Source organism: Dermacentor albipictus, chromosome 1 (genome assembly GCF_038994185.2).
Source record: "Dermacentor albipictus isolate Rhodes 1998 colony chromosome 1, USDA_Dalb.pri_finalv2, whole genome shotgun sequence".
NCBI classification, from domain to species: Eukaryota; Metazoa; Arthropoda; class Arachnida; order Ixodida; family Ixodidae; genus Dermacentor; species Dermacentor albipictus.
Window position 1 is genome coordinate 158920184 of NC_091821.1, and position 27163 is coordinate 158947346.

General features: G+C 44.4%; 1 protein-coding gene across 3 annotated transcripts in view; it reads left to right on the top strand.

Annotated features, from left to right (window-relative positions):
* The window catches only part of LOC135910658 (PWWP domain-containing DNA repair factor 3B-like), a 92139-nt gene that overhangs the window by 32774 nt on the left and 32202 nt on the right, over positions 1–27163 (top strand). For all 3 annotated transcript variants that reach the window (XM_065442693.1, XM_065442708.1, XM_065442700.1), the window contains exons 7-8: positions 515–638; positions 19985–20078. In XM_065442693.1, coding sequence (XP_065298765.1) covers positions 515–638; positions 19985–20078 — 218 coding nt within the window. The remainder of the gene's footprint in view (positions 1–514; positions 639–19984; positions 20079–27163) is intronic.

The following is a 27163-nucleotide window of genomic DNA, read 5'->3' on the forward strand; positions in this document are numbered from 1 at the left end:
TCGTAGCGGCTGACAAGATGGTAGACAGCGCGCGAAGTCCAGAGCGTCGTCTTCAGACCAAGCTGACATCTTCTTCGTCAGCGTGTCACAATATTTTACGGATCATCCATATCTCGTGAAACACCTATTTGCCATCGCAGACACGATCAATCACTGTCATTTTTTAATATGTATATACTTGTATTTTACGTACTTTAGAGCGAATAAACTTGAGGCCCTTTTACAGCCACATTGCACCACATGTATATTTTGCGCTTTCTAGCAAATATTTTTAGGCCTCTATACAGCCGTGTTTCATATACTCCTTGCAACTAACACTCATAAATCGTTGAGAAGCCCGAATCATCGGCTTGGCGCTCTTTGGCCACATCTGGCCCTTGCGCCAATAAATGCTACAAATCAATCAATGCATTGTCATGCCCACTTTCTTTAACCTTCCTGTTACACTTCTGAGGACAGTTCATATTTTCGGGTTTGATGCAGAATGGTTATATTACCTTGTTTTGCATTCCAGAATGAAGGCCGTGTAGGGCACAACAGCGGTGCCTTGGTGAAAGCAGCACAAAAGGCTGAAGAATTTCTTCGTAAACGATGCCTTGGTAGCAGTATTGATGCCAAGAGATTTTTCTGGAATGAAGGTAAGATAACCCTGGGCATATCACTGTGTCAATAACCTCTTGTCCTTGTTCGTATTTGGCACAGCATCTTTTCTTAAGCATCATGAACCAACTTGCCCAACAACAAGTTTTATTTTGCATAGAATACCATTTTGCTCAGGATATGCACTTGTTTATCTCTGAAGCATTTTTGCCCATGTCAATTGAAAGTAATACAAATGTAGACTTGTTTTGTTGTAATGTACATGTATTACCAGTAATGCACTACTTAAAAACAAATGAGGCCTTTTTTCATGTGAGCTTTAAGTTTAGGTAAAGATTTAATATTTAAGCTTATTCTAGTGTATAATTACACAAATGAGCAAACATCTTTTCATTCTTCCCGAGATCTAGCTCTAGATCAGAACCAAGAAAGTTGCCGTCTGCCACTGCACCAGACAGTAACAGTACTTGACGGACACATTTGCACATATGTTTATGTTCCCATCACAGTAGACTTGTGGATATACGTGTACAGTAAGAGAGCAATGTGGCCATGGCTGTGGCAGCAAAGACAGTAAAAATAATTTGAACATTCAGCATACTTCAATAGTTGTGGCAGACAGTGGCGTTTATTTATTTTGGGAGGAGCAGTTCTCTGCCGACAACTACCACTCCTCCCCTCCTTGACCCCCCTCTCTCTCTGTGTGTTTGTGTGTGTGTGTGTGAATAGGTTGCACACCACGCAAAGACAAACTCCAAGCACTCCCAGGACAAGAATGCTTAAACAACGAGGATGCACATTTTGCAGCCACTTCGCATCAAATTATGCTATCATCGTTATGCTATTTTTAAAAATGATGGTATTTAAAAAAAACTAATTTCATTTACAAATTGATACATATATATAATGTATGTTGATGACCTACCTGGTACATGACTTGGAAAACAGAACAGCGTTAAAAACGGGGACCGGCAAAAACAAGACAGTGCACTATCTTGACAGCTGTAATTATCCGTGACTCCACTCAGAAGCATTGCAGAAACTGCAGTGCTTCCCTTTCTACTAGAACTGTAGAGAAGAAGCAGTTACCATACAAGAGAGGGGGAGGTGACATGAGAAAACAAGGAAACCCCACTGCTATACGACAGTGGTTGGGGGGACACAGGATAAGCTTAAGTTCAATGTATGGTACAGTACGCTGCTGCTATTTCTGAAGAATAAATGCTATGCAAATATGTCAAGCAGGCAACTTACGCAGGGCATGCACAAGCAGAGCCGCATTAATTAAAGTGCACCGCAGGGTCCAGGAGACACTACAGAAGCGGTCGACCGTCAAATCAACACTTCCGTGCTCGCTGCATTAGCTGTGTGGCTATGGCGTTGCTAGAGGTTGTGGATTTACTCCTGATTGCGGCAGCCGCATTTCGACGGGGGCGAAAGAGAAAACACACGTGCACTTAGATTTTGGGACACGTTAAAGAACATCACGATGTCAAAATTAATCCAGAGTCCGCTACTACGGTGTGCCTCATAATCCGAGTGTGGTTTTGGCACATACATCCCCATAATCCAATTCAATTTTAATATTTCTGCCACAATGCGATGTGCCATACGAGGTAATGACAATGCTCAACCCTCTCAGAGGTTATAAAATATGGCGCACAACACCTCAAGCAAACACCTCTCCCTGTGTGTGTGTACTACGCAGACAAACAGCAATGGTGCACACTAAGTAATGTTTAACATCAACTCACCACTCTCGTGGTAGCCTAAACATTGAAGAAATTAAGCTTTAGCCGTCATCATTACCGCTAATTATCGTCAATCAAAGCATCCAGCACGGAAAGCTTCGCTTACATCGATTCCCACAGTGCGTGGGATCTGCCCAATTTTTATTCTAGATTTAAAAATAAAGGAATGAAGCTTTGCGCTATAACTTCGATAGTATCATATGATGCAAGCTTTACTCACTTTTGGCGACCTGCTCTCCGACTTGTTTGAAGGGATATTTGGAAGTAACTTGTGATCATGGTATTGTAGTCATCATGCGACACATATTGTTATTTGATCCGACTCGGGAACTGATGAGGCAAACAGGGCTGCTTCCTGTTTAGACGCTTTTAAGAAAATTGCGGCATCTGTTGTTCGCAGTAAAATAAGGGCCAGTAGCTCCGAGAGATTTAAAAGCGCCGTCTCTCCTGACACCTGTCTATTGGGCTGTCTATTGGGCTGTCTGGTGTGGAGCAATCGGGCAGTGATGAGATGCTCTCCCTATGTCCATAATTATCCACCAACTTCGTTCTTGATGCCTTTTATGCGCGTCCCCCCCTCCTCATATCCATCAGTCCACTCCCCCTTCCTAACATTCTTTTCCATTAGCCACTGTCACACACAACAATCTCCGGTTTGTTGAACGGCGCAGTGGCTGCGGAATTCCTGTATTTCTGTTTCTACGTGGACTTGAGGCCATTCTCCTACCTGCCCTCCCACCTGTTTGTTGTGGCAGTTTCTTAGCTTCCCTTGCCCAGCATCCCCTTCCTTGATATATTTTGCCGTGCGCAAATCAGTGTTCTGTAGGTCTTTCTTGTCCTGTTTTAAAGTGAAGCTTTTTAAAGTGAAGTTTTTATTGCCACTTAATTCGACTTTCCCACTGCTGATCCTGCTGCAAGACTGCTATGGCTGTCTTGCACGCCACAGAGGTATTTTAGAACGTGTACAGTCGCCGACTGATTTTTCGGACTCCAAAAATTCGGACATGCTCGATTATTCGGTCTGCTTCGCGGCACCACCATTCTCCCCGTAGACCATAATGTATAACAACTGCCGAAAGTTCGGACACCTTGCAACCTCGCGTCTGATTTTTCGGACACTCCTTGAGCCAACTCGATTGAGAGCACCATGCACCGACTCTGACCGGTGCATGGTTCGACTTGCTGAACGCGATTTTTTATTTTGAACGGTGCCTCCTTGCTGCCCCACGAAGTGACGGTATTGGAAGTCCCCGTTCATCATCATCGTTTCTGGCTTTTTTGATGGAGTTGCTACAGCAGTTCTGGTCTCAACTTAGTAAGTAATGTCAAGACCATCCAGCAGCTGATTTGTTTGTTTCTTCGTGCATGACGCTGCAAGTAGGCCATGTTTTTCGTTTGTGCGACTGGTGTTGGCGTGACGACGTGGTGGTGTTTGCTTTGTGGGCTGTGTCGAGGTTGTAGTGATCAAACGCGGCACGAAAACATCGCGTCAAGTGTCTAATGGCGCCGACAGTGCCCGCACAGACTGCGCTCTGCCATGCCAGCAAGCGGGTACCGGTAGGCCTAGGATTTGTCGCCTTACGATGTGCTCCCTGCTGACGCCGAAAATGTTCTGCGGAGACCTGCGCAGTGGTTGCATTGCTATTCCGGACACCGTCTCATTTGACACTTTCACAGGTGCTGACACTGCTGTACTGACATGCGCAGAACTCGACGACGGCGAGATCATTCGTCAGGTTTCTGCTGCACCACCGGACGATGACTCCGAGTCGGAAGATGACACACCATGTGCTACGCTGCCGTCACACGCGGAGTGTGTACAAGCAGTAACTGTGCTTTCAGCCACCTATAGTGACCGTACGACCCTCTCCGAGAGTCAGGCTTATCTGATTGCGCGTAAACAGAACAGCATGCAACGACGCATTCACGATTTCTTCAAGCCTATTGCTGAGCCCGAATAAGTGCGTGGAAATAAAGGATTGCTTTATTTTTTTTTTTCTTAATCTGCTTTTTCGGGCACCTGTTTATTCAGACATTTCTGCATTCCCCGTGAGGTCCGAATAAACGTTCGGCGACTGTATATACATGGAAGGATCGTAGCAGAGAGGAAAGGAGATGCAAGAAACTTGTTTGGACCTTTGCACCTCTGCAGCTCGCTGGGCATCAGTCGCCACATTATAGGCACTGACTACCAGGGCCCGAGCCCCCTCTAAAGTTTTCCAGAAGGCCGCAGCAAATGCATCCCGCAGCAAATGCAGGATGAAAAAAAATTTTTTTATTCACGGAAAATTTAACCCACGTAATGGTCGCACCCCTACATTTGCGTCAATTTTTTATTTTTTTTTTTTACAAAAAAGTGTGATCATTATGCGAGTAGATACGGTATCTAACATGAGATGTACTATCCTAATTATCAAAGTGTCAATGAGGCATTTGTGGTCACAGCCAAGGGACATCAAATTGCGGTATTTTCAGCGATGTACTAACTGGGTACAAATTTTTGTCAATCGATAAATAAACCCTGCAAAATATGAAAAATACAATGTTACCCTTGGTAGCATATACATGAACTCTAACCCGCATCATAAAGCAGTGCCCTCGAACAAGTTCCCTCTGAGTTAGCCAGAATGAAATAAAGGAAATAAAGAAAAACATAATGATCAAGCTAGTTCCTTATCTCCCGTGCCCCGGCTCAAGTAACACGTCGTGTTTGGTGTTACAGTCGAACACGGATATATCGAACTCGAAGGGGATCACGAATTAATTCGATATATTAAAAATTCGATATAAAAAAATGCAGGCCCAAAGACTACCTGTGGCGGACGATGACCTACCGATCGGCGCATTCAAGAATGACAACTATTTCCGCACACACGACGCAACGTAATGCTTTATTTGGGTGGAAAAAAATCGCCTATGTTGGTCTGCTTCTTCGCCTTGCAAATGAAATTAAAGAAGCCAACCTCGATCTTATCGAGGCTGTTCAGGTGCGAAAGCCCGGTTCCTTCCATGTCGCCGCAACAACGGCGAATCAAGCTGAACGCTGCCGCCACTTCAACGTTCACATAATCGTCAGCAGACACTTCGGCTGGAACGGCAGACGGGAAAAGGGACGACAACTTGCGAAACGCTTCGTCCATGCACTCGTCGCCGTCTTCGCAGGTTTCGGGAAGTTTGGCCGTCATGAGGCCTGCCTTCCGGAAGCAGTTGGCCACAGTATCCTGCTTCACGTCTCTCCAGGCGCCCATCATCATTTGAATGGCCCCCAGCAGGTCAAGCTTAAGCTCGGTGCCCATGCGGAGGTTCACCAAAAGCCTATCAATGAGTCGCCTCCTGTAGCCGACTTTGAACGACTTAATGATGCCCTGGTCGAGCGGCTGCAACTTTGCTGTCGTGTTCGCCGGCAGAAACTTGAGCGCGATGTTTTCGAGCTCGCAGGTGGTGTGATGGGCCGAGCAGTTATCGACGAGAAGGCAAGCGTGACGCCCCGACTTGCCCAGTTCGGCGTCCCACGCTTGCAGCCATTCTTTAAACAGCTGACGCGTCATCCACGCCTTCTTATTGAAGGCGTAGCAAACGGGGAGCTGCTTACAGTTTTTGAAGCAGCGCAGTGCCCTTGCTTTGCCGATCACAAAGGGCTGGAGCCTTTGAGAGCCATCCATGTTTGCAGCGAGCAGAACGCTCACGCGGACTTTGCTCATCTTGCCCCCGTGACACGTGCTGCCCCGGACATCGAGCGTCTTGCTGGGCAGCATCTGCCAAAACAACCCAGTCTCGTCGGCGTTGAAGATTTCCGCGGGTGAAAACTTCGCGCTAATTCCCGGCCATTCCTTCGAAATCCACTGCAGGATATCCTTGCTGATGACGGCTCCGCTTTCCCCAGAAATGGTTTTGCCAACTATCTTATGGCAGTTCTTAAACCTCTGCAGCCACCCTGTGTTGTCGGCGAAGTTGTCATCACTGAGTGCAGCGGCAAACCATTTAGCTTTAGCCATTAGCATTGGGCCATCAACCGGAATGTTCTTAGCCCGCACCTCTAAAAACCACGCATAGAGGGCCTTTTCAACTTTCTCGTGGGCAGGAGCGCGCACACGACAAGCTCCCGACGTTCGTTGCTTCGCGGCTTTCGACTTTATGTCCGCCTTGTTTTTTAACAAGGTGCTTAGAGTGCTCCGAGGAATCCCGAAGTCGTCTGCTCTGCCACCGTCGCACTTTTCTCGCCCGCCTCAACACGCTGAATGGCTTTCAGCTTTGTCGCAAAGTCCAAGTTCTTGCGCTTCTTGACGCTGCTTGTGCTTGCTGCGGCCATTGCTTTTGCGTCAGCTCACCACGATCCAGTCACGTGTCGTGAGATGCACGCAAAACAATAATGAACACGAAACACAATAACGCGCACAAAACACAAGAATTCACGTGCGCAGCCTCCGCCTACAAAGCGCTCGTGATGGCCACCTCCGAGGGCGACAGCGATGTACGAAAGGCACGAGCTGTGGTTGGCGGAGCAAAACTCGTGAAAAAGCAACAAGGAAAAAAAGTCAAGAGAAGGAGGCCGCCGGCGCCTTCGTTCCTGGCTACGCGGGGGAAGGATGAGAGATATTCGGAGAGAGAGAAAAAAAAAGCAGTTCCGCAAGTCGGAGAGCGTGCGCAGCGGGAGTACAGTCCGAGCCTCCCTCCCTCTCGCCCTCACATTTTCCGAGCCTTTCGGGGGAGGCGCGGAGCTCGCGGGTGCAGCTAGTGCCGAGATCGCGCGGTGTTATATATATCCAATGGCGGGTAAAAATATTGTTCGATATAAACGTACTAATTTCCATACTTTAACACATAATTTTCAAGGGGATAATTTATGAGTTCGATACAGACAATAATTCGATATATGTGGGTTCGATATATCCGTGTTTGACTGTAGTCGGAAACAAGCTCTGATAGCTGTTGTCTTAGCGTAGATAAAGTGCACGAATGGCTTTTTTTTTTCTTGCCTGACCACAAAAGTGAATTGGCAACGTCAGGGCGAAGGTTTAGAGGTGCGTCTTGTTTCGTCCCAGTTGCCATGTCTTTCTCTGATGAGCAGAAGGAAAACATGGTTCTTGCTTTGGGAGCTGCAAATGGCAACAAGAGGAAGGCCACAAATATATATCAGTCACGGAAGTGTGGCGGTAGAGTAAACACATAGACTATCGTCAGAAATTATGAAAACCTGAGATAAACCAGCAGCTTTCAGAAACGGCAGCGGAGGACTCCATCTTTGAGTCCTAGCTTACGCACGTATGTTCTAGCATTTATAACTTAAACCATCGTGCTATCGTGTGGTATGTGGCCGCCCAGCTACCAATTTCCAAGTTATCAGTTTGGAGGATTCTTAAGAACTCAGCCTTTCACCCGTGCCACCTTATCCTGCACCAATGCTTGAAAAATATGGACCTGCAGAATCATCTAGATTTCTCGAATTGGGTCCTCACAAAAGCCGATGAGTCACCGGACTTTTTGAGCAACATCATGTGCGCAGATGAAGCCAATTTTTGCAGAAACGGCCAGGTTGGTTTGCATAATGCACACTATTCGAGTGGCCCCAATTCACACTGGGTAGGGCGCACGTGGCACCAGTACCAGTGGTCGTTCAATGTGTGGTTCAGAATTTACGCCGGCGCTCTAATCGGTTCCATCTTCTTCGATCACACGTTGACTGGTGTAAGAGTTGTCGGACGATCCCACCGCTGTCAACCAGATGTAGGAGTCGTCGGACGATCTCGCCGCTGCCGCCATTCGAAGGAGTTGAAGCTCGTAGAGAGGAACTCGGTGAACAGGATTTATTTACATTATTTACATCTTAGACAAGACATACATCGACAGTCTAGCGTGACTCTCATATGGAGCCCGCAAGACTAACATACAGCAAACAGCTTACGAGCACACAGCTCACGTGTACATTTCTAGCACGACAACGAGCACACACTAGCAGCCGATAATCGCTGCTTATAAGCATTCCCCTCGACGTCATAGTTTGACATCATTGAAGATGACCCGCCCTTTTGAAGGAGCGGGGCTCACATACACGTGTTGCACAGGTTTCAGTGCCGCACAGGTTTCAGTGCTATCTCCAGGGCCGACGACCTTTGCAGAACCGCCGTCGCCGCTAAATTCCAGAGCGGACCTCGCACAGGGGCCTCCACCGCGGTCCATTGTCTGGCATCTCGAAAAGCACATGGGAAGGAGCCTTCGTCGGCTTTCCCGCGGCAACTCCCCCACCCGTAGCAGATCAGGTCCACGTTGTTGTGTTGCGCACAAAGCCTGCTTCGTCGAACGCATCCTAGCTGAAGCGACAGAGAGTGGAGGATGCGCGCATTGTTCCAGACACAAAGTAGACTTAGTCACGCCGTGGCTAGAGGTTGGCGGCGGCGTTCCAAGATGAGATTGCCACCGCTGGCGTAAATGGCTGGCAAACTTGCACTGCAGCTGGCCGTTCTTAACACTGGACAGCGTTACGTGAACAAAATCCTTGAAGGAGTGGTGGATGAGTTCCTCAGCGAAGTCCCGCTGTCACTTCTGTGGTATCAGCAAGATGGGGCGCCAGCAGACAGCAGGAGCCGAGCATGAAACTTGCTGGAAGCAACTTTTCATGCACAATTGACTGGAAGGCACGGATGGGCCTGTAAATGTTTACATAGTCAAGACGGACATCAGATAAGCTAAAGGCAAGGATACCGGATGTCTGCCATAGAATTCCAGCATCAGTCATCAAGAAAGCCACAGAAGATGTAATCAAGCGGACTCGGTACAGTCGAACCCACTTATAACAATATTCAGGTGCCACAAAAATTCCATTGTTATAACCAATAATTGTTATATCCGGGTTGCATGAAAAAATCAAAATAGGGGGATGGCAGAGCTGTTGTGGCAAAACTATAATGGCAGGGAGGCCAGTGCCCCTCCCCACCACCTTCCTCCATCCGGCTGCTGATAGTGTTCACTCATTTAACTGCTTCCTGGGCGCTTCGATCGTGTGTAACAAGTCGCGGCTCTCGGCGTTAAAAATGGCGCTGCTATAACAACTGCAGAGAGGTGTCACGGGTGGTAAGCGATATGCGAGTACCACCGAGGCATCACTTTGGTGGCCCCAAAAGGGGTCTTTTAAAAATTGCGAGAACGCTGCTGCGGCAACCTGTCAGCTTGAGAAATCCAGAAGAAACGCTGAGGTGGGATCGCTACAATCATGTCGACACGTACTTCTTACTGGCTTGCACGAGAAAACCCTACGTCCCTCAGCCTTGCATGCTTTACACGAAGCTTGCCGACATCCTTCTCCAAATCATCCAGGTGCTCCACGCAGTGCGGCAGAAGGTCTCGCAAGAACGAAGCCCCGGAGCGACTGAATCATCTGCCCGGCTTCCTGTGAGGACGTTGAGGCAGCCTGCCCTACCGCATCATTGCTGCCGTTGTCTTCGTCGCTATCTGATGCAAGCACGTTCACGACGGTCGTTTCATCGGACAGCCTGCCCTACTGCATAATTGCTGCCGTCGCTATCTGATGCAAGCATGGTCGCGACGATCACCTCATCATATAGAAGCACTTAGTTTCCAAATCTATAGCCGTGCGCTTCCTTTTCACCGGCAACGTCATGCATTGCCGATGATCAGTGGGCGGATTGGCCATCTTCCGTTTCGGCAGGAGAAACCGCGTGGCCAGGAACTATTTTGATGCAAACAATGATGACCAACGTGAGCAATTAAGCTGTTTGCAGAACTGCGCTTAATGAGGAGCCAGTGAGCAACATGCAAGCAACCTGCAAGCAGCGCACTTGGCGCGGTCCATTCGTGTTTCGGTGGGTGGGGCAGCATAGAGCTGTGCACGCAGCCGAGCTGTGCGCACAGTTCGTGCTCGGAGGGGGGAGGGGCAACGGGGCAGAGACGCTCGGAGAAGGCTAGAAAATGAGTGCGCAGTGGCTGTTGGAGCAGTGGCCCATCGTGCAGCAACTCAAATTTCCTGTCCCCCCCCCCCCCAAGGATTTCGCATTTCACTACCGTTCGGCTCGGACACCCAGCAGCCAAACTTCATCGTTATATAACTGATCATGCGGCATGGGGACATTGTAGTAAGCGCATTATTCCGCCATAGAAAACATACAAATGTTGATCATGCAACAGCTTTTCATTGTTTTAACCAATATATTGTTAAAAGCGGTATTGTTATAATATAATTGTTATAATATAATCCACTGTGCTGCGTAGCTGCAGGAGGAAACCTATTTGAACACGTCGTCTAGGTAGCAGATGGTGTTCGACGGCACTTACGATTTCGTAGATAATAAGGGCACACTGAAATCTGATGGTTTTAAATGCGTAAGCATTTCTATCCTTACGCAGCAGAAAAACCGACCCTCCATCCGTCCCATAAGACGATCGTTTTCAGCACAGCGCTCGCAGCAGTGAGAGAATTCATCTATGCGCTGCCTCTTGCTTAAACGAATGAAGCTGCAAGAACACAGCACTCACCGAGCTCTCAGCACATGCCGCATTCTGCCGCTTTTGCAAATAGCTTTCAAGATACGGGCCGCACCACCACGCCAGACGTAGCCATTGCGGGAGCACGGTTGATCACTGTTCATAATGGTTCGCTGTACCTAATCAATGCTGCACATATTTACTCCATTTGCTGGATCTCCCTTGCCATTTCATCCCACGTCCACATCCGCTGCGGGCTATTGATAACACCAGTGAGCAGTGCTTCTACTTGCCTCTTCTCAGTCTTCTTGTGCAGGCCTTACTTAACAGTTCGGCGTTGTAACCGCGCTTCTCTATTTCATGGTTCTTTCGCGGTCGCTCTAGGAATTATACGAAACACCACGCCAGTACTACGAAATGCTTTCGCATCATTCAGATAAATCCCATTGAAGATTCTGCGTTGAAACGTTTTTTTCTTTTTATGTGCAAACATTTTGGCTCATTTGGAAGTGGTACATTTACTTTTTTAAACGCGTCGGTTTTGCGTTTTCTCTACACGTGAGTCACTTCCTGACAGTCTGTTTATTTCGCTTTTATTTTTTGCCACGAACCTGTTCTTGCAGCACGTATACACTCTAATGAAAAATAAAACAGCACTTTAATTTGGCTTTTGTCTGAAGCAAGTTTCTGGCACGAAATATAGCTGCATGCATGCGCTCTTTCGATGCGGTGCGAGCAGAGCCGGGATCTTGAAACATTCTATGCCTATTCCATTGCTTTTCGTGTTTAGTGCACGGCTAGAGCGGAGCTTCAGCCATGCTATCAAGGGCGTTCATTGTCAGTGAGATCAGCCGGCCTCGAGAGACTTATAATAAATGTGATGTAGAAATTAGAGGAAGGAATCACTGCAAAGCCGTGAAGCCTGCTGTTGGCACTCCTTCTGTACCATTATCATGGTAATGTGCTGTCTCTGTGGGTTTGCGACAGGCAAAGCAGTTGCTTTGAATCAGCTTATTTGAGGGCGCTGCTTTATGATGAGTGTGGGAGCGCGGTCACGTGGTATTTTTCATTTATTGTGGGGTTTCTTTAGCAGTCGGAAAAAATGGTATGCAATTAGTATGTCACTCTAATCATGTCATAGACACTTAATTATCACTACTTCTCGAGTTAGCTAATGAACTTTAATTACCTAATTAAATCTCGGTAACTAAAAAATTACTGACACCTGCTCCACTGCACAGGAAACAATATACACTAGGTTTTCTTCAAGTAACACAATTTCTCTTTTTTTGTCTTGGTGCATGATAGTTGGGACACCTTGTATAATTCACTCAGTAACCAAAACAAAGCCAAGCCAGATTCACTCGAAATCAGAATCAACGGCAGTCATGCGCAGCAGCACTTATACTCAGACTCAAAGAAAAAAAAGAGAGATGCTGCAGTTTCTCTGGAAAGGCGAAGCAGTATTAGTGATAGTGAAGTATAAAACAATTTCACGAAGGAAGATTACACCACCGTGAGACGCCAGATTCTTGGTGCTGCGAGAAGGCAGGCTGTGAAATGGAACTGCCTCCTACTGTGAAGTCCTGTATACCGTCACGCAGTAGTGACGGTGAGTAATACAGGGGCAAATCTGTGAATGATGAAACTAACTTTTGTTGGGCGAACTTGTGGCCACAAAAGCAAGTTGCACTCTAAAGTACAGCGATAGCGGCAAACATGCTTAGTGATCGTCAAAATCTGATCTGCCGGTCAAGTGCGTCAGCTTTTATACTCGAGCCATCGAACTTTCTAGAGTAATCGCTGGTGCCTGCGTGTCTTCCAGAAAGTTCTACACCATTCGCGTTGCACATACATGCAATCAGCTTACAGAAGGTTCGGTGACGACAGCAGATAGAACCATCAATAACATTCCAGAAACTCCCGATACATGCAGGCGCGTCCTGCGCTAAGCGATAACATTTCTTAGGTGGTCAAAAGTGCTCACCCGAAAAAAATAAACAAGTCCACGTGTCAGTATACTCATATAAGGCTGTCACTTCATTGAACCAGTTGTTTGACGCCACAGAATGTTTCTTCAAATGCAACTGTTAATAAAGGTTTTATATATATATATCAATAAAAAGTTCTGTAGGTCTGGTGCATAGGTAGTTGAAGAAATGAAGGGGCGCAGTTACGAAAATTGCATGCTTAATGGCTTAACGCTTTGGCTGTGGCACAGACAGCCTTCGGCAGAATAAAAGCCCCCCCCCCCCCCGTGTGTGTGTGTGCGTGCGTGCGTGTATATATATATATATATATATATATATATATATATATATATATATATATATATATATATATATATAAGGGGTATGGAAAGCTCGTCACCCCCCCTCCCCCAGAAAAATTAAAACTTTCCGTCTATGGCCTGAGTAGCCTCTTCACAGCTGTAATTATCCGTGACCCCCCTGCAAAGGCACTGCATAATTTGCAGTGCTTACTTTTATACTATACCCAAATCCAGAGGGAAGCGAGATGGAATGGTAGAGAGAGGGGGGGGGGGAGGCAGAGAATGGGTAGAACCGACCCAGTCACGAAACAAGTGAATAACGAAAAGTCTTACCACTCTTCACTCGAAGTTCCCATACAAGGGGAGGGGGGGATAGGGAAAAGGTGTCGTGAATAGGCAAGGAAATTCTACTACTATAGACACGACAGCAGTTGTGGGGAAACTAGATAAACTTTAGTTCTAGGTTCGGTAACATGACCCCCCCCCCCCCTTCCCCTTTGGATCAGCACTAGATCTTGCCTTGCTTTCACATTCAAGCTTTCCCTTCATCCATGTCGCTCTGTCTAAACCCACCTCCTGAAACTTGCTGTTTTGAGGGGTGGGGGGTTCATCAGGATAGTCTAGGGAGGGGGGGGGGGGGTCGACTTGTGCCCTGGCTGCGCCAATGGTGACGGATACCTGTGGCCTATGTCACATGTATATGGCCCCCATACAGGTAGTCTATCAAATCAGTGAAGTTATTGCTGCTGCACAGCTGCCGACGTAGTTGCCGAACTCAAAATCTCAAAGGTATTTCAGAAACGCGAATGTGTAGTCTTGTCAAGAATATTACTGCTTCATTTTACAAACAAACCACTGCTGTGAATTAAACCTGATGTGACAGGTTCAACAACATTTTCAAGTTGTGCCTGCAACCAAACGAAGTAAATTTTTCAGCTTGCTTAATACTGAACATGCAATTTCATGCAGTTTTTAAACACTGAATTTGAATTTTATTCAGTTCAACTTTCTCTAAATGGTTCCTTCAACATTGCTCTATTATTGCACACAGGCATTAGGGCACCTAGGCACAAGTGCAAGTATAGAACAGGTGCACTCTTTTGTTGCTGCAAGATCTGAAAAGTAGTGCTGCTCTTGAGTGCAAGGGTTTTCCTGGAATGCAGTTTACTTGTAAGATATAAAAATTTTATGCTCCGATTTCAGAAAACTTTAATTGCAAACTATTTCCACAAGTGGTTGTTGGTCACATGCATGTTCCCTTGCTTCTGTTTTCCCCAAACTGCTAAAATATGAGTATGAAACACAGTACTAACACAGTATTTAAAAACTTTACAGTTCAGGAAATAAAAACTGTTAGCTATTTTTCAAAATCCGAATAAGAGACCAGGGGCACAATTGTGCTAGCAGCTCACTTTCTGAGTGTTCGCTTTGCCTCCTATGTCACTGAGTTGGCTTGCAGAATTAGGGAGAACGCGAGGGAAGCCACAGGCCATTAGACCAGGGGGTGCAGCCCTGGAGAATTGCGTCATCGATTTTTAGTTTTCTTTGGGACAATACATACTTGCTCAAAAACTTTCTTCTACTCTACACTCCAACAAAAGTTTGCACCTTTGGGGCTTATCTTGTCCTCAAACAATAACTGTGGTGTATCCTGTGTGACTTTCCTTTCTTTAACACTGCGCACCTTGTACTTCCAAGTAACCAGTGGCATGCATGTTATCAGCGTGACTTAGTAGAAAGTGGCAAGCACAGAGTTTTCAAGAAAGGAAATGCAAACAAGACAGGTGACGATTCTTGTTTGGGGACAACATACACTCTAAAGGAGGTGAATTTTTTTTAGAGTGTAGCAACATATACCTGTGTGGTCTGTGTTGTGAAAGGTAAAACAGTTTAATATGTTTGTTTGTTTCTTTTTTTTTCTCTCGTTTTTAAGGCCACTGGATGGTATTGCACACTGCTAAACAAGTGGTGACAGTGTTGCTTGCTCCTTTTTGTTTGCTTATCTGTTCTTTCGTCATGTCATCGCATACCGTTCAGTTGGGCCCCATGTATATCAATGCCAGCCTGCTTGTTGCTTTTATGGACAAAGCTCAGCCAAGCACCGCTTGGCTGGGCTTATTCTTGTGGCTGTGCGATGGCTATAAGCACACAGGCAACCATGCCATCGTGGCAGCATAAAAAGGCCATCTTGGTGCTGGCCTCACTGTCTGTTGTGAGTGGAAATTCCAGCTGGTGCTGCTGCTGGCCCACCAATGTTATCACCTCTGACACTTTGTGTTTGGCATTGTTTACGGATGACTTGAACATTGATGATGTCGCATTCCATGTACCGAAGGTGAAACTTGTTTCCAGAAGAACAAGCAATGCTAAAATCACAGCCATTCATTGGTCATCGAATCAAGGTCTCTTCAATTTGGCTGCACTTGCTGTACGGCACACTGGCAGGTAGAACTGTAAACAGTTTATTTGGCAAACCTGTGTCCTCTAAGCTATGATACAGCGCAGTGGCGGGGACAATAACAAATGTGGCTAATGGCCGCCAAATCGAATGATGGCTACTTGCGTCTGGATGCTTAAACAGGGTGTCTCAGCTAACTTCAGCCAGAGTTTAAATATATGCAAATGCCACGGAGCTGGACAGAACAAAGGTAATGTTGCTTGCTGTTGCTTGGAGACACTCAAACAATTTTTTTAATCCTTCCGAATTAGGTCATTAGTCTTAATCAGCTTCTCAAATATTATAATTAGATGAAAGTGTCAAATTAGAAAATTGTAGAGTGACACGAAAAATTTGGAGGACGCTTAAGCTTTGCCTTTAAGAGTGGAATGTGATAGCATTCAAAGATCCCCGACTGCTTCTCGCGCTTCATGGCAGCTGCAGCATATGTGGCCGTAATGTTTACTGGGAAGCTCTTGCGGCGAACGCTATGCACGGAAGGCGGGCATTTCTGGTAGAAATGTGGCCTCTTGCATGGGCCGTGATGCGGCGGAGGCAAGCACCATCTGGAAGTGTTTCAGGGAAGCGGGTGTGCTGCTTCGTGGACTCCCAAGATATTTACGTGCCGGTGTGCACAAATGGCAAAAGCCGTCTCTGGACTATGCATTGCAGAAACACTGGAAAAGGGGTTTGTTTGAGTTTTCACATAACAGAATTATGTTTTCTCGTATATGCAAATTACAATCCAAGAGCTATCATGTCTGTAGGTGGTGTGTAAGTCGTAGTTTGATTTTTCTACGTATTTTAGCTTGAGAAATTCAATTCAGTCAATTCTTTGCTTCGCATGGAAGGCCTGGGTATACGTGGCTTGAAAACCTTTTTGCTGAAATGACTCCGGATGCGGGACACTGACGCAAATGCCGATGCCGGATTTTCTGCGACACGGGCTCCTTAACGCTATCGCATTAAAACTAACCATACAGCTTTCTATTGCTCATTACATGCCACATAAAAGTGTTTTTCCGAGCATGAAAGAAGCCCGTGAATACACGCAAAGTGCCTTGAGCTGCCAGTCACGCGACAGTTTTGCGTGCATTTGTGGGCTTCTTTCACGCTCGGAAGAACACTTTTATGTAGCGGGTATTGAGCAACAGAAAGCTTTATCAGGGGTTTTTTATGTCGCTCTACAATTTTCTTATTGACGCGTTTCATCTAACTATATTTGAGAAGTTGATTAATTAATACTAATTATCTAATCAGGCGGAAAGAAAAATAGTTATCTCCAAGCGACTGCAAACAACAGTACCTTGGCTCTGTCCAGCTACGTGGCATTTGCATATTTTTAAACTCTGGCCAAAGTCAGCTGGGACACACTGTATAACATACACTATGTCTGTTGTCAACCCACTTGCCATCTTCACGTGGTATCGGGAAGCACGTGGTATCGTGAAGCACTTGACACCTGTGGATTTACTATGTGACTAACTGTAACTGTGCTAAAAAGTTAATGTTCTGAAAAGTGCAATAACTAAGAATTATGTTCATCACATTAAGATAACTAATTTTATGAGTCAACACATTCTTGTTCTGACGTCTCTGCTGAGTGACATTAATTGCCCTTTCGCGGTGTTGTCTGTCAGGCTTAGGTATGCTTAACATGGAGCTGCTATCCAAAAAGAAAAAGTAAGTAAGCGAAAGCTGTTTTCTTGTTTTGTCATTATGCTTTACATATAAAAAGAAAGAGTAAGGAAGGGAAAGATGATTTATTGTTCTGTCATTGTGCTTGAGAAGGAGTCGGACAAAATTAAGTGCTATTGCTGCATTTGATTTATTTTGAGCATGAGCTACAACATTGAGGCTACGGTGAGAGGGCACGAGTGCCGCTGTGTTTTTAGGAAGTATCACATTTAAAGTTTTGGGCTACAATATGAAGCCATTGTACTTTATTGGACACAAAAGCAAATACGTTTTCTTTATTTGTGGGCAGCTCTTGTGTTCGGTTGCAGTGCTGTGATAGGTTTCACTGTCTTTGCTTTCTACTTTCTGAATGTTTGCTGTTTGTTTTGACATTCGTTTCCACCCAGAAATTGGTTTTTAATTCAGAAAACATATATTTTGAGGTAAAATGTCACTGGTATTTTTTTTTGCATGATTTATTGCACTCTTAAAAATTTATAAAAAGTTGGCGTATTATGTTTCTTTTTGTTTTCGGCTTAGACTGAAAGCACTGAACCCTAGCTATAATAGTAAAAGAATAAACTATTTGTATATTTCGGAAATTCATTCTGAGAAAGCATAATGTCACTCATTCGGTAATTTCAAACAAGATTGTGTTTATACATAAAATTAGTTATCTTAATGTTATGAATATTTTTAATTATTGCACCTTTTAGAACGTTGAACTTACTATGTAAGCGCAGGTGACAGTCATATAGGAAGCCCATCGGTGTCAAGTGCTTCCTGGTGATGGATGAAAATGCCAAGCAGGTCGGCAACAGACTGCAACATGTGGTTTGACTTGCTTGACAGAGGCTGCTCGTAGCTACCCCAGTGCTGAAGAATCAATGCAAGAATGCTTGCATTCATGCATCTTATATTTGGTGCTGCTAAAGCTTGGTGGTGGAGATGAGACATGATGCAAATTTCAAGTCTGGTGGGAGACATCCTCAAAAACTTTTTTTCATGCTTGAAAAAAAAGAAAGAAGAAAATACTTTGAGAAAGCTTTCTAATTTTAGAAACTTTACAATGTCGCACCAGATGTGCTTTTGGCATATTTTTATGAAGACCAGCTCAGCGCTCATTTGGTGGCTAAACATACACCAAAAATGAGTTCCTTGCATATTTATCATCACCTGTGCACAGTGCTGCTCAATGTATCTGTCTGAAAACATTTTTCATGCAAAGTGCAGCTCCTGAGAATTTAGCTGGTATAAAATTGAAGTTTAAGACTTTGTAAAACCGTTTTTTTTTTCTTTCCCAAATATAGACTGTTGCCCATTTCTAAGGTCATAAAAATATGGAGGAATGGCTAATAATCAAATATTGCAATTTTAGGTGTAAGGCACCTCTTCATACTCCTTAGAAAAATAAGTCTTGCTTTTTTAAAAGGACTGTCTACCACTTGGAACACATCTTAATGGCGGTGCGAATGAGAAAATTAGGTATTTTAGGAAGAGGTATTTTCCTTAGATACGTTGATGCTGTGTTTAAAACTGTACTTTATAGACTTCTGCTAACTTTTGGTTGCATCAGAGAGTAGCAATTTCTTTCTTTTTTTTTAGTTGGGACATGTTGAAAAGTGGCATTGCCTTGATGTGGACAAAGGGAGTGATGCATCAATGGGTCCTCGAATGTGCCCTTTTGATATGGTGACACACAGCTGTGCGAGTAGCATTCGAGGAGTGGTGCGATGGTTGCTGTTCTATTCAGGATTTCGAAAATTTCTTGTGCTTTTAAGGCATGCCGGCAGCATCCCAACACCAGATTAGGAATGCCTTACCACAATGTACCTGCTAGACCATCACACAAAAGGCTTGGATTTTGGAAGCAGTGCCAACTGAAAGACGCGGTTTGTTACAAAGACTGCATCTATAGGAAAGACATGAGATTGTAGATGCCTAAGAAAAACAACTAATGACTTATGCAACTGTTTACATGCCGAGGATGGCTGTTTAGGTCATAATTTCAAAAGTGTGGCAATTTGGGCTAGTTGGTACATCTTGACCGTGTATACGGATGCACACACAAAAAGACAGGGATGAAAATTAGAGATATGTGTGCAATATTCCTTGTCAGTAAACAATCGTTTGTGATTCAGCTCTACATGTGACTCTCTCTTTTTCTTTTTTTTGTCCATGTATTTTCGTGTGCTACATATTGAAGTCATAATTTCAGTGTTATATACTAACTACTATCCATTCATGCGGACAACCTACCAGAAATTCTATGTGGTTCCAGTTTCTCACTTCCATTGGCATTGTATTGCCATCACATTCAGTAATCAGTGTTGCAGGCATCCATACAGTTTTAAGAATAGACAACACAGCAACATTATTGAAAAATTCATTATTGAAAATGTTCTCTTTTGCAAAGAAATTACTGTACATTTAGACACTTCGATTGGTAGGCTTTGTATTATGCTACAAAATAGGAGGTGCATGAAAAGCGGTACACAGCAATAAAGAAAGGAGATTTTACGCATATTTATGAGGAATTTCAAGTAATTGTTGAGGTGACGAAAAAGTTTTTTGCAAGAGATGTTTCATGAAACAATTTTGTAAAAGTGGAGTACCTAACTTTTGAAAAAAGAAAAAATATTTGGTGATCAAGTGTCATGAGAGTTGGCATAGATAATTGGCATAGATAGTTGGCATAGATAGTTGGCATAGATAGTTGGCATAGAGTGACCCGCTTGAGTCACTGAATAGTTTGTTTGATGAAGATACAGGATTTTGACATACCTCTGTCTCACTTAATACCTTTTACAGAAGGAGACACATGTAGTACAGACAGCGATGATTTTGACTTGGACCCTTTTTGCCCAGAAGGCGAAGATGATGGGTTGGATACAGCTGCTGCACGGTAAAGAAATATGTTTTATGTGCATATGGACTCTATGTTCTTAAATATGTATACATGCACCATTTAGTTTGCACCATAATTTTAACACAAATATGTTGGTTGAGTTTCGACCATTAGCAGTTCAAATAAACAATGAACTATATTTCCAAGATGGACTGTAATCTGTCTGGGCCTTATTGGTGTTACTTGTGAACTCTGATGCCAAACGCAGAACCATGTATTTATTGATGTGCAGTATTACTGGCATAACAAAATGGATAATGAATTATAGCTAATTTAGGTGCATTCTTGTACATTCATGAGCAGAAAACACTATGGTACATTTGTGTCAAACCTTTTGTGGTATGCATGTTTTGCTGTATTTGACTAGATGTTTGTTCTTCTGGCTGATGTGTTTATAGGCTCTTTTTATTTCATTACTCTAAATTAGGGATGAGTGTCCTTAAAAAAATTGTACCCCTAATCAAGTGGAAACTTTTAATCCACTAATTCATTAATATAATTCATGTATTTACATACATAGGCTAAAAATTTATTATTTTTGCGCATCGACACCAAAGAAAAATTCTAGCCATGCTATTTAACTTGACATTTAACTTGCCTTTATTATGGCAGCTTCAGTGAAGTATCATAAGAAGCCAACAAACAAAGACACCATGGACAACACAGGGGAAATTACTTGTACTTACTAATTGAAATAAAGAAATTATAATTTAATGGAACTGAAAGTGGATGAAAAAACAATCTACCACAGGTGGGGCTAACACTCCCAGGGTTAGTTCCAGAAGTAACGCATAAATACCCCAGAAAGTGGATGGGAAGATGGCGCCGCCGCGGTAGATCAATTGGTAGAGCATCGCATGCGTAATGTGAAAACGGGATCGTTTTCCACCTGTGGCAAGTTGTTTTTTCATCCACTTTCAGTTCCATTAATTTATAATTTCTTTATTTCATTTAGTAAGTACAAGTAATTTCCCCTGTGTTGTCCATGGTGTCTTTGTTGGCTTCTTATGATATGATTAATAAAGATGGGCCCTTCGGTTAACCCCCTTTCTTTTCATTCAGTGAAAGTGGTATATTAAGCATATCAAACTTGCACAGACTAAGTCTAGCTGCAGTGAGGGTATTCACTTGAGCACTTGTCTCTCTGGTTCGAAGGCACTTGTCTCACTGGTTCGAGAGACATGCAGACGGGCACGGCATTAGTTGCAAAATTGTCGCTTGGTCCCTTTCTTGCTGTTGAGCAAGCAAAGCGACTGCATCAATGCCAACTCTTGCCTGTTTTTGGTCATGTCACTTCAGCTGATTAATCGTGATTAAAGCTACACTAAACATATTTAATAAATTCAGAGTGCACACTCAGCGGGCCTGCCAGTACCATGACGACAGTAGTACTTGCTGGTTTTTTGCTTCTCTTGGGTGCAAGGCAACATTAAGGGCAATGCAGAGGAGGGTGCTTTTGGATTTTAGGGGGAAGTTGCAGGGTGTGTTTCAACTCGACTCCTATTGTGAAATCTTTTTATTCTCGTCTCCCTGGCTTTTTAGGGCTAATGGGTTTGACAGGATACAAACACGTCTCTTGCCATTGCTGCCTTTCAGCCTACCAAGGCCTGTACTACTACTGGTATGCTTTGTGGCTGCGGTGGCTCAGTGAAACTCATCATGAATTAAGTCTGTTGATTAATCAATCACCCAGCCCTACTCAAAATTAATTAGGGCATGTACAGAGTGCTTGGAAATTACTGTTCATTAACAATACGGCCTCCATAAGGTCTGTCTGTGCAAGTTAATTTCATTATGATTTGGAAATGTGTTACCTGATTGGTTTCTGGTTATAATTAACACAAAATTAAGAAAAAGAATTTGCTCTTGAGGGCAGCTTTCACTCACTGCCAACCATAACTCGTTTTTAGCAGTGGGAGCAGCACAACGTCAGGCTGAATGAGTGTGGCTCGTCATTGGCGATATTTGTACAACCTCCCATGATGACTACAGCTCGGGATTGGGGGCTTAACCCTTTGAGGGTCAGTAATGTAAATTCTACGGCGCCGCAAACAAGTCCAAAAATGGTCGATGCTGTATATTTACGGCACCGTCTGTATGTTTAAAAAGCGCACCAATTTCCTAACTTTTTCTTTTCTATCATGTGCTGCCACTATGTAGGAATACAGGGAATTTTTTTCACGCACCGCCCCCTCTCGGTTTTCGTTGCATGGTTCGTTTTAGAGCTAGTTCGCTCCCGCATGTCTATATACTACCACTCGCGCATTGGCATGTGCGCACGCAGGCGGCGGTTTGGGTTTTGTTCTGCGGGCAGTTTCGGCTTCTTTCGCTTGCAAAACTGATGGCTTTCTTGTTACTAATCGCTCAAAGGGCGACAGGATGGTTCTCGCTCGCTTAGTGCACACGAGGGTGCGCATAGGAAGGATGCCGCCATACATGCATTTCCATTGCTTTTTTGGGGGGGACACTCGCGAAAACTAATTTGGCTATAAGGTGAAGATTAGCAGAAGTTTGTCACACGTTTTGCTTTCTTGACGGGCATACAACCACACAGTTTTCTTGAGTGTGCATACCTACGCAGTTCGATTATGCTAAGGATGTACAGTGCTCACGGGATGAAATAGGACACGGAGCATTTAGTAGAACCCTACAATGTGCAAAATACGCGAGAGCACCATGTCATGTCGCTAGGAATTTGGTCACCAAAGGTGAAGAGGACTCCGATGTAAGTGTACGCGCCACAATTACGTCGATGTGGCACAAACTGCAGCCGGTTGAAACGAAAGTATGCGCATTACTTAGCCCTAAATTGATGCGTTTCATTCCGTGAGCACTGTACATATTAGTGTAAAAGCAGGAACATTTGAGTCTTGCGAAATATTCTTGTGTGCGCATTTTCAAAGCCTTGAACTCTGTGTATATAGCCATGCATCAAATTTTTAATTCTTATAAGTTTATAAGTTTATTTCCATTTTATTGTTGTTATTTATGAATGAAGAGTACATATATACCAACAAAAAATTTGTTTCTCACTTTACGGTCACCATAGACAAATTACTGTAATTTTTTTTTCGAACTAAGAAGAATTGGAATCCGCAATCAAAAAAAAAAAATGACCGTGGGCGGTCACATATGGCAAAAAAAATCGACCCTCAAAGGGTTAAAGGGAATGCATTGCAAGAAATAGCAATAGCTGGCAAAAAAATGGCTGTGGCTTAGCTAAGGTTAAGCCCAGGATGCGAAGCATACTAGCCTTTATTTTAACGCGACAGCGTTAAGGAGCTCGTGTCGCAGAAAAGCCGGTGTCGTCGGCGTCGGCTCAGGCGTGCGGCGCTTGCTCAGGCGCACATTTCGTTGTCGCGCCGAAGGCTGCGTTGCTCGACGCTCACCGCGTCCGATGCGGGGCGCGTAGTCGCTGCGCCGTAGCAAAGCCACCTAGAAACAGTCTCTGTAGCACGCCGCAACCTTCGCTTCTCATTCCAACGAGCAGCTCTGTCTCCAGGAGGCATCTCACCTCATGAGTGTCTAGCAGAGGCAAGCGCAGCTGCTTATATACCACCGCGACGCCGCGAGCGACGGCGCGAGTTGGAGCCCCGTTTCTCCTCTGTCGTGACGTCACGGTGTCACGTGGTATTGAAGGCGACACCGCCGCGCCTGAGGAGCTGGGTTGAGCTCTCGTAATATGCTTCGCATAAAAGGAACATGTTTAGAGTTTCCTACAGTTTTGGGTTCCTGAACTATTCGGGAATAAGGCTGCAAAATTTTGACCACATCTGTGCTGTAATAAATTGAGAATTTGTATTTTTTGATGCGCTGGTGGTGCCTCATATTAAAAAAATGTGCTCGTGACTACTGTTTCGGAAGTGCATTAGCAGTGCAGGTAAAAGGCTTAGTAATATGAAATGGCTATCATCATGGTTGAGATCATTTTTCTCTCTATTTTATAAGCTCAAGCAGTGGCAACAAGGGTACGACAGGATAGGTTGCGCAAGCTCTGTAGCCGATGCCGATATGGCCAAACTTTCCTCAAATATTAAACTACTTTCGAACAAATGCGACGACGACAAGAATCCTCTCCAACACTCGAACTTACTGTTTTTTGGGATCACCGATAAGCAAGATGAAACGTGGTCACAGTCTGAATCACGTATCATTTCATTCTGCTCCCAGGAGCTCGATATCACCATTAATAGTCATGATATTGAACGTGCCCACAGACTTGGCCGCTTCCAGCCAGGAAAGAACCGCCCGATAATTGTCAGTTTCATGAGATTCAATGACAAAGGGCAAATTCAGTCGGCCAGTTCAAAGCTAAAAAACTCGTCATTTTCACTCCGTGAAGATTATTCTGTGCGTGTGCGCTTAGCAAGGAAGAAACTTTTTTTTGTATGGTCAGCAAAGTACTGCTTCTTTCAAAATTCGTTTTGATAAGCTTATTATGAACAACAAACAGTTTGTGTACAATGCTGGAACTGATTCTGTGGTTGAGCTAAGTTCATAGTGCTCACCGCATGCACCTAAGTCTTTGGTGCACCACCCTTTGGGAACTACCAAGCGCACAAACCCTCCCCAAGAAATAAATCTGTATCAGTTTTACTAACCAATATTCAAAGTTATTTCCCAAAGAAAGACGCTGTCGAAGCTATATTGAATGACAACAGCACCAATATCGCCATCTTTACTGAAACTTGGCTCACACCTGATATACAGAATTATGAACTTTTGCACTATCAGCAGCCTTTCGCTTTTTTCTGGTGTGACAGATGTGGTCGCCGGGGAGGCGGCGTGATGGTTCTTGTTAAAGGCGCTCTGGTTTCTTCTCCTGTTGAAATCGGTAGTAAAAGCGAAATCCTTTGTGTGAACATTTCATTGGCTAATCGCATTACTATTATCATTGCCTGCTACTGGCCACCTGATTCTGATCACTCCTTCATTGACGACCTAAGTACCATTCTACTTGATATCAAAAACCGGTTTCCCTGCACTAACCTCATGATTTGCGGTGATTTTAACTTTCCAGACATTGATTGGCAATTGCATCTTCGTCATTCCAGAGATTTTTGGATCTTATTCTTTCAACCTCACTCAAGCTGTTGGAATACCAACTCGTGGTAGTAATGCCCTCGATCTTGTCCTTGTGTCAAATCCTGAGCTATAATTCAGTCATTGTCATCCACCGACTGTCTTAGTGATCATATGTTAGTGTTTTTCAACCTCGCTATTTCAATTCCTTTGTGCCAACATTCAGTACAGTACATTCGCGACTACAGCAAAGCAGATTTTTACAAAATCAATGAGGAAATGGTCAAATTTCTCCAACACATTGAACAAATCGGCTTCTAATAGGTCTATTGATGAAAATGATGAAAACTGGTCTTCCTATACAGAAAAATTATCTCTCTAATATAATCCTATGTAACCCTCCTTTGCATTCGCGGTGATGCCGGGAAACCGTGGTTTACAAATTCGTTAAGAAATTTATGTAACAAGAAAAAGCGGTTGTTCAGGGAAGCCAAGAGCTCCAATTTCAGCACTAAAATGGGAAAAGTACTCAGAGTGTCTGCATAATTATACGAAGTTGCTGAGGGGCACGAAATGACACTTCTACAACAAGGACTTACTTGACATCCTCCGAAATAACCCAAAAAAGTTTTGGACTTTGTTAACTCCCAACCGGAACGCCTTAATCATCACCTTAAGGGTGATGACCTAATAAACACCTAATAAGCACCTTAAGAATCAGGAACACCTTAGACTTCCGTCAACCAAAGGACCAGGCAGGATTCCGTAAAGGTTACTCAACGATACACCATATTCACACTTTCAATCAGGTGATAGAGAAATGTGCGGAATATAGCCAACCCTTATATATAGCTTTCATTGATCACGAGAAAGCGTTTGATTCAGTCGAAACCTCAGCAGTCATGGAGGCATTACGGAATCGGGGTGTAGACGAGCCGTATGTAAAAATACTGAAAGATATCTATAGCGGCTCCATAGCCGCCGTAGTCCTCCATAAAGAAAGCAACAAAATCCCAGTAAAGAAAGGCGTCATACAGGGAGATACGATCTCTCCAATGCTATTCACAGCGTGTTTACAGGAGGTATTCAGAGACCCGGATTGGGAAGAATCGGGGATAAGAGTTAATGGAGAATACCTCAGTAACTTGCGATTCGCTGATGATATTGCCTTGCTTAGTAACTCAGGGGACCAACTGCAATGCATGCTCACTGACCTGGAGAGGCAAAGCAGAAGGGTGGGTCTAAAAATTAATCTGCAAAAAACTAAAGCAATGTTTAACAGTCTTGGAAGAGAACAGCAGTTTACAATAGGTAGCGAGGCACTGGAAGTGGTAAGGGAATACATCTACTTAGGACAGGTAGTGACTGCAGATCCGGATCATGAGACTGAAATAATAAGAATAAGAATGGGCTGGAGTGCGTTTGGCAGGCATTCTCAGATCATGAACAGCAGGTTGCTATTATCCCTCAAGGGAAAAATTTATAACAGCTGTGTCTTACCAGTACTCACGTACGGGGCAGAAACCTGGAGGTTTGCGAAAAGGGTTCTACTTAAATTGAGGACGACGCAACGAGCTATGGAAAGAAGAATGATGGGTGTAACGTTAAGGGGGGGGGGGGGATAAGAAGAGAGCAGATTGGGTGAGGGAACAAACGCGAGTTAATGGCATCTTAGCTGAAATCAAGAAAAAGAAATGGGCATGGGCAGGACATGTAAGGAGGAGGGAAGATAACCGATGGACATTAAAGGTTACAAACTGGATTCCAGGGGAAGGGAAGCATAGCAGGGGGCGGCAGAAAGTTAGGCGGACGGATGAGATTAAGAAGTTTGCCGGGACAACATGGCCACAATTAGTACATGACCGGGGTAGTTGGAGAAGTATGGGAGAGGCCTTTGCCCTGCAGTGGGCGTAACCAGGCAGATGATGATGATGATGAACTCCCAACCGTAGTGGCTCGCATATCTCTCTATTATATCAGGATGGTTCTGTTCTTCCGAAGGAGCTTCGTTCTGACGTTTTGAATGCGAACTTCACGTCCGTTTTCACCCAGGAACCAGC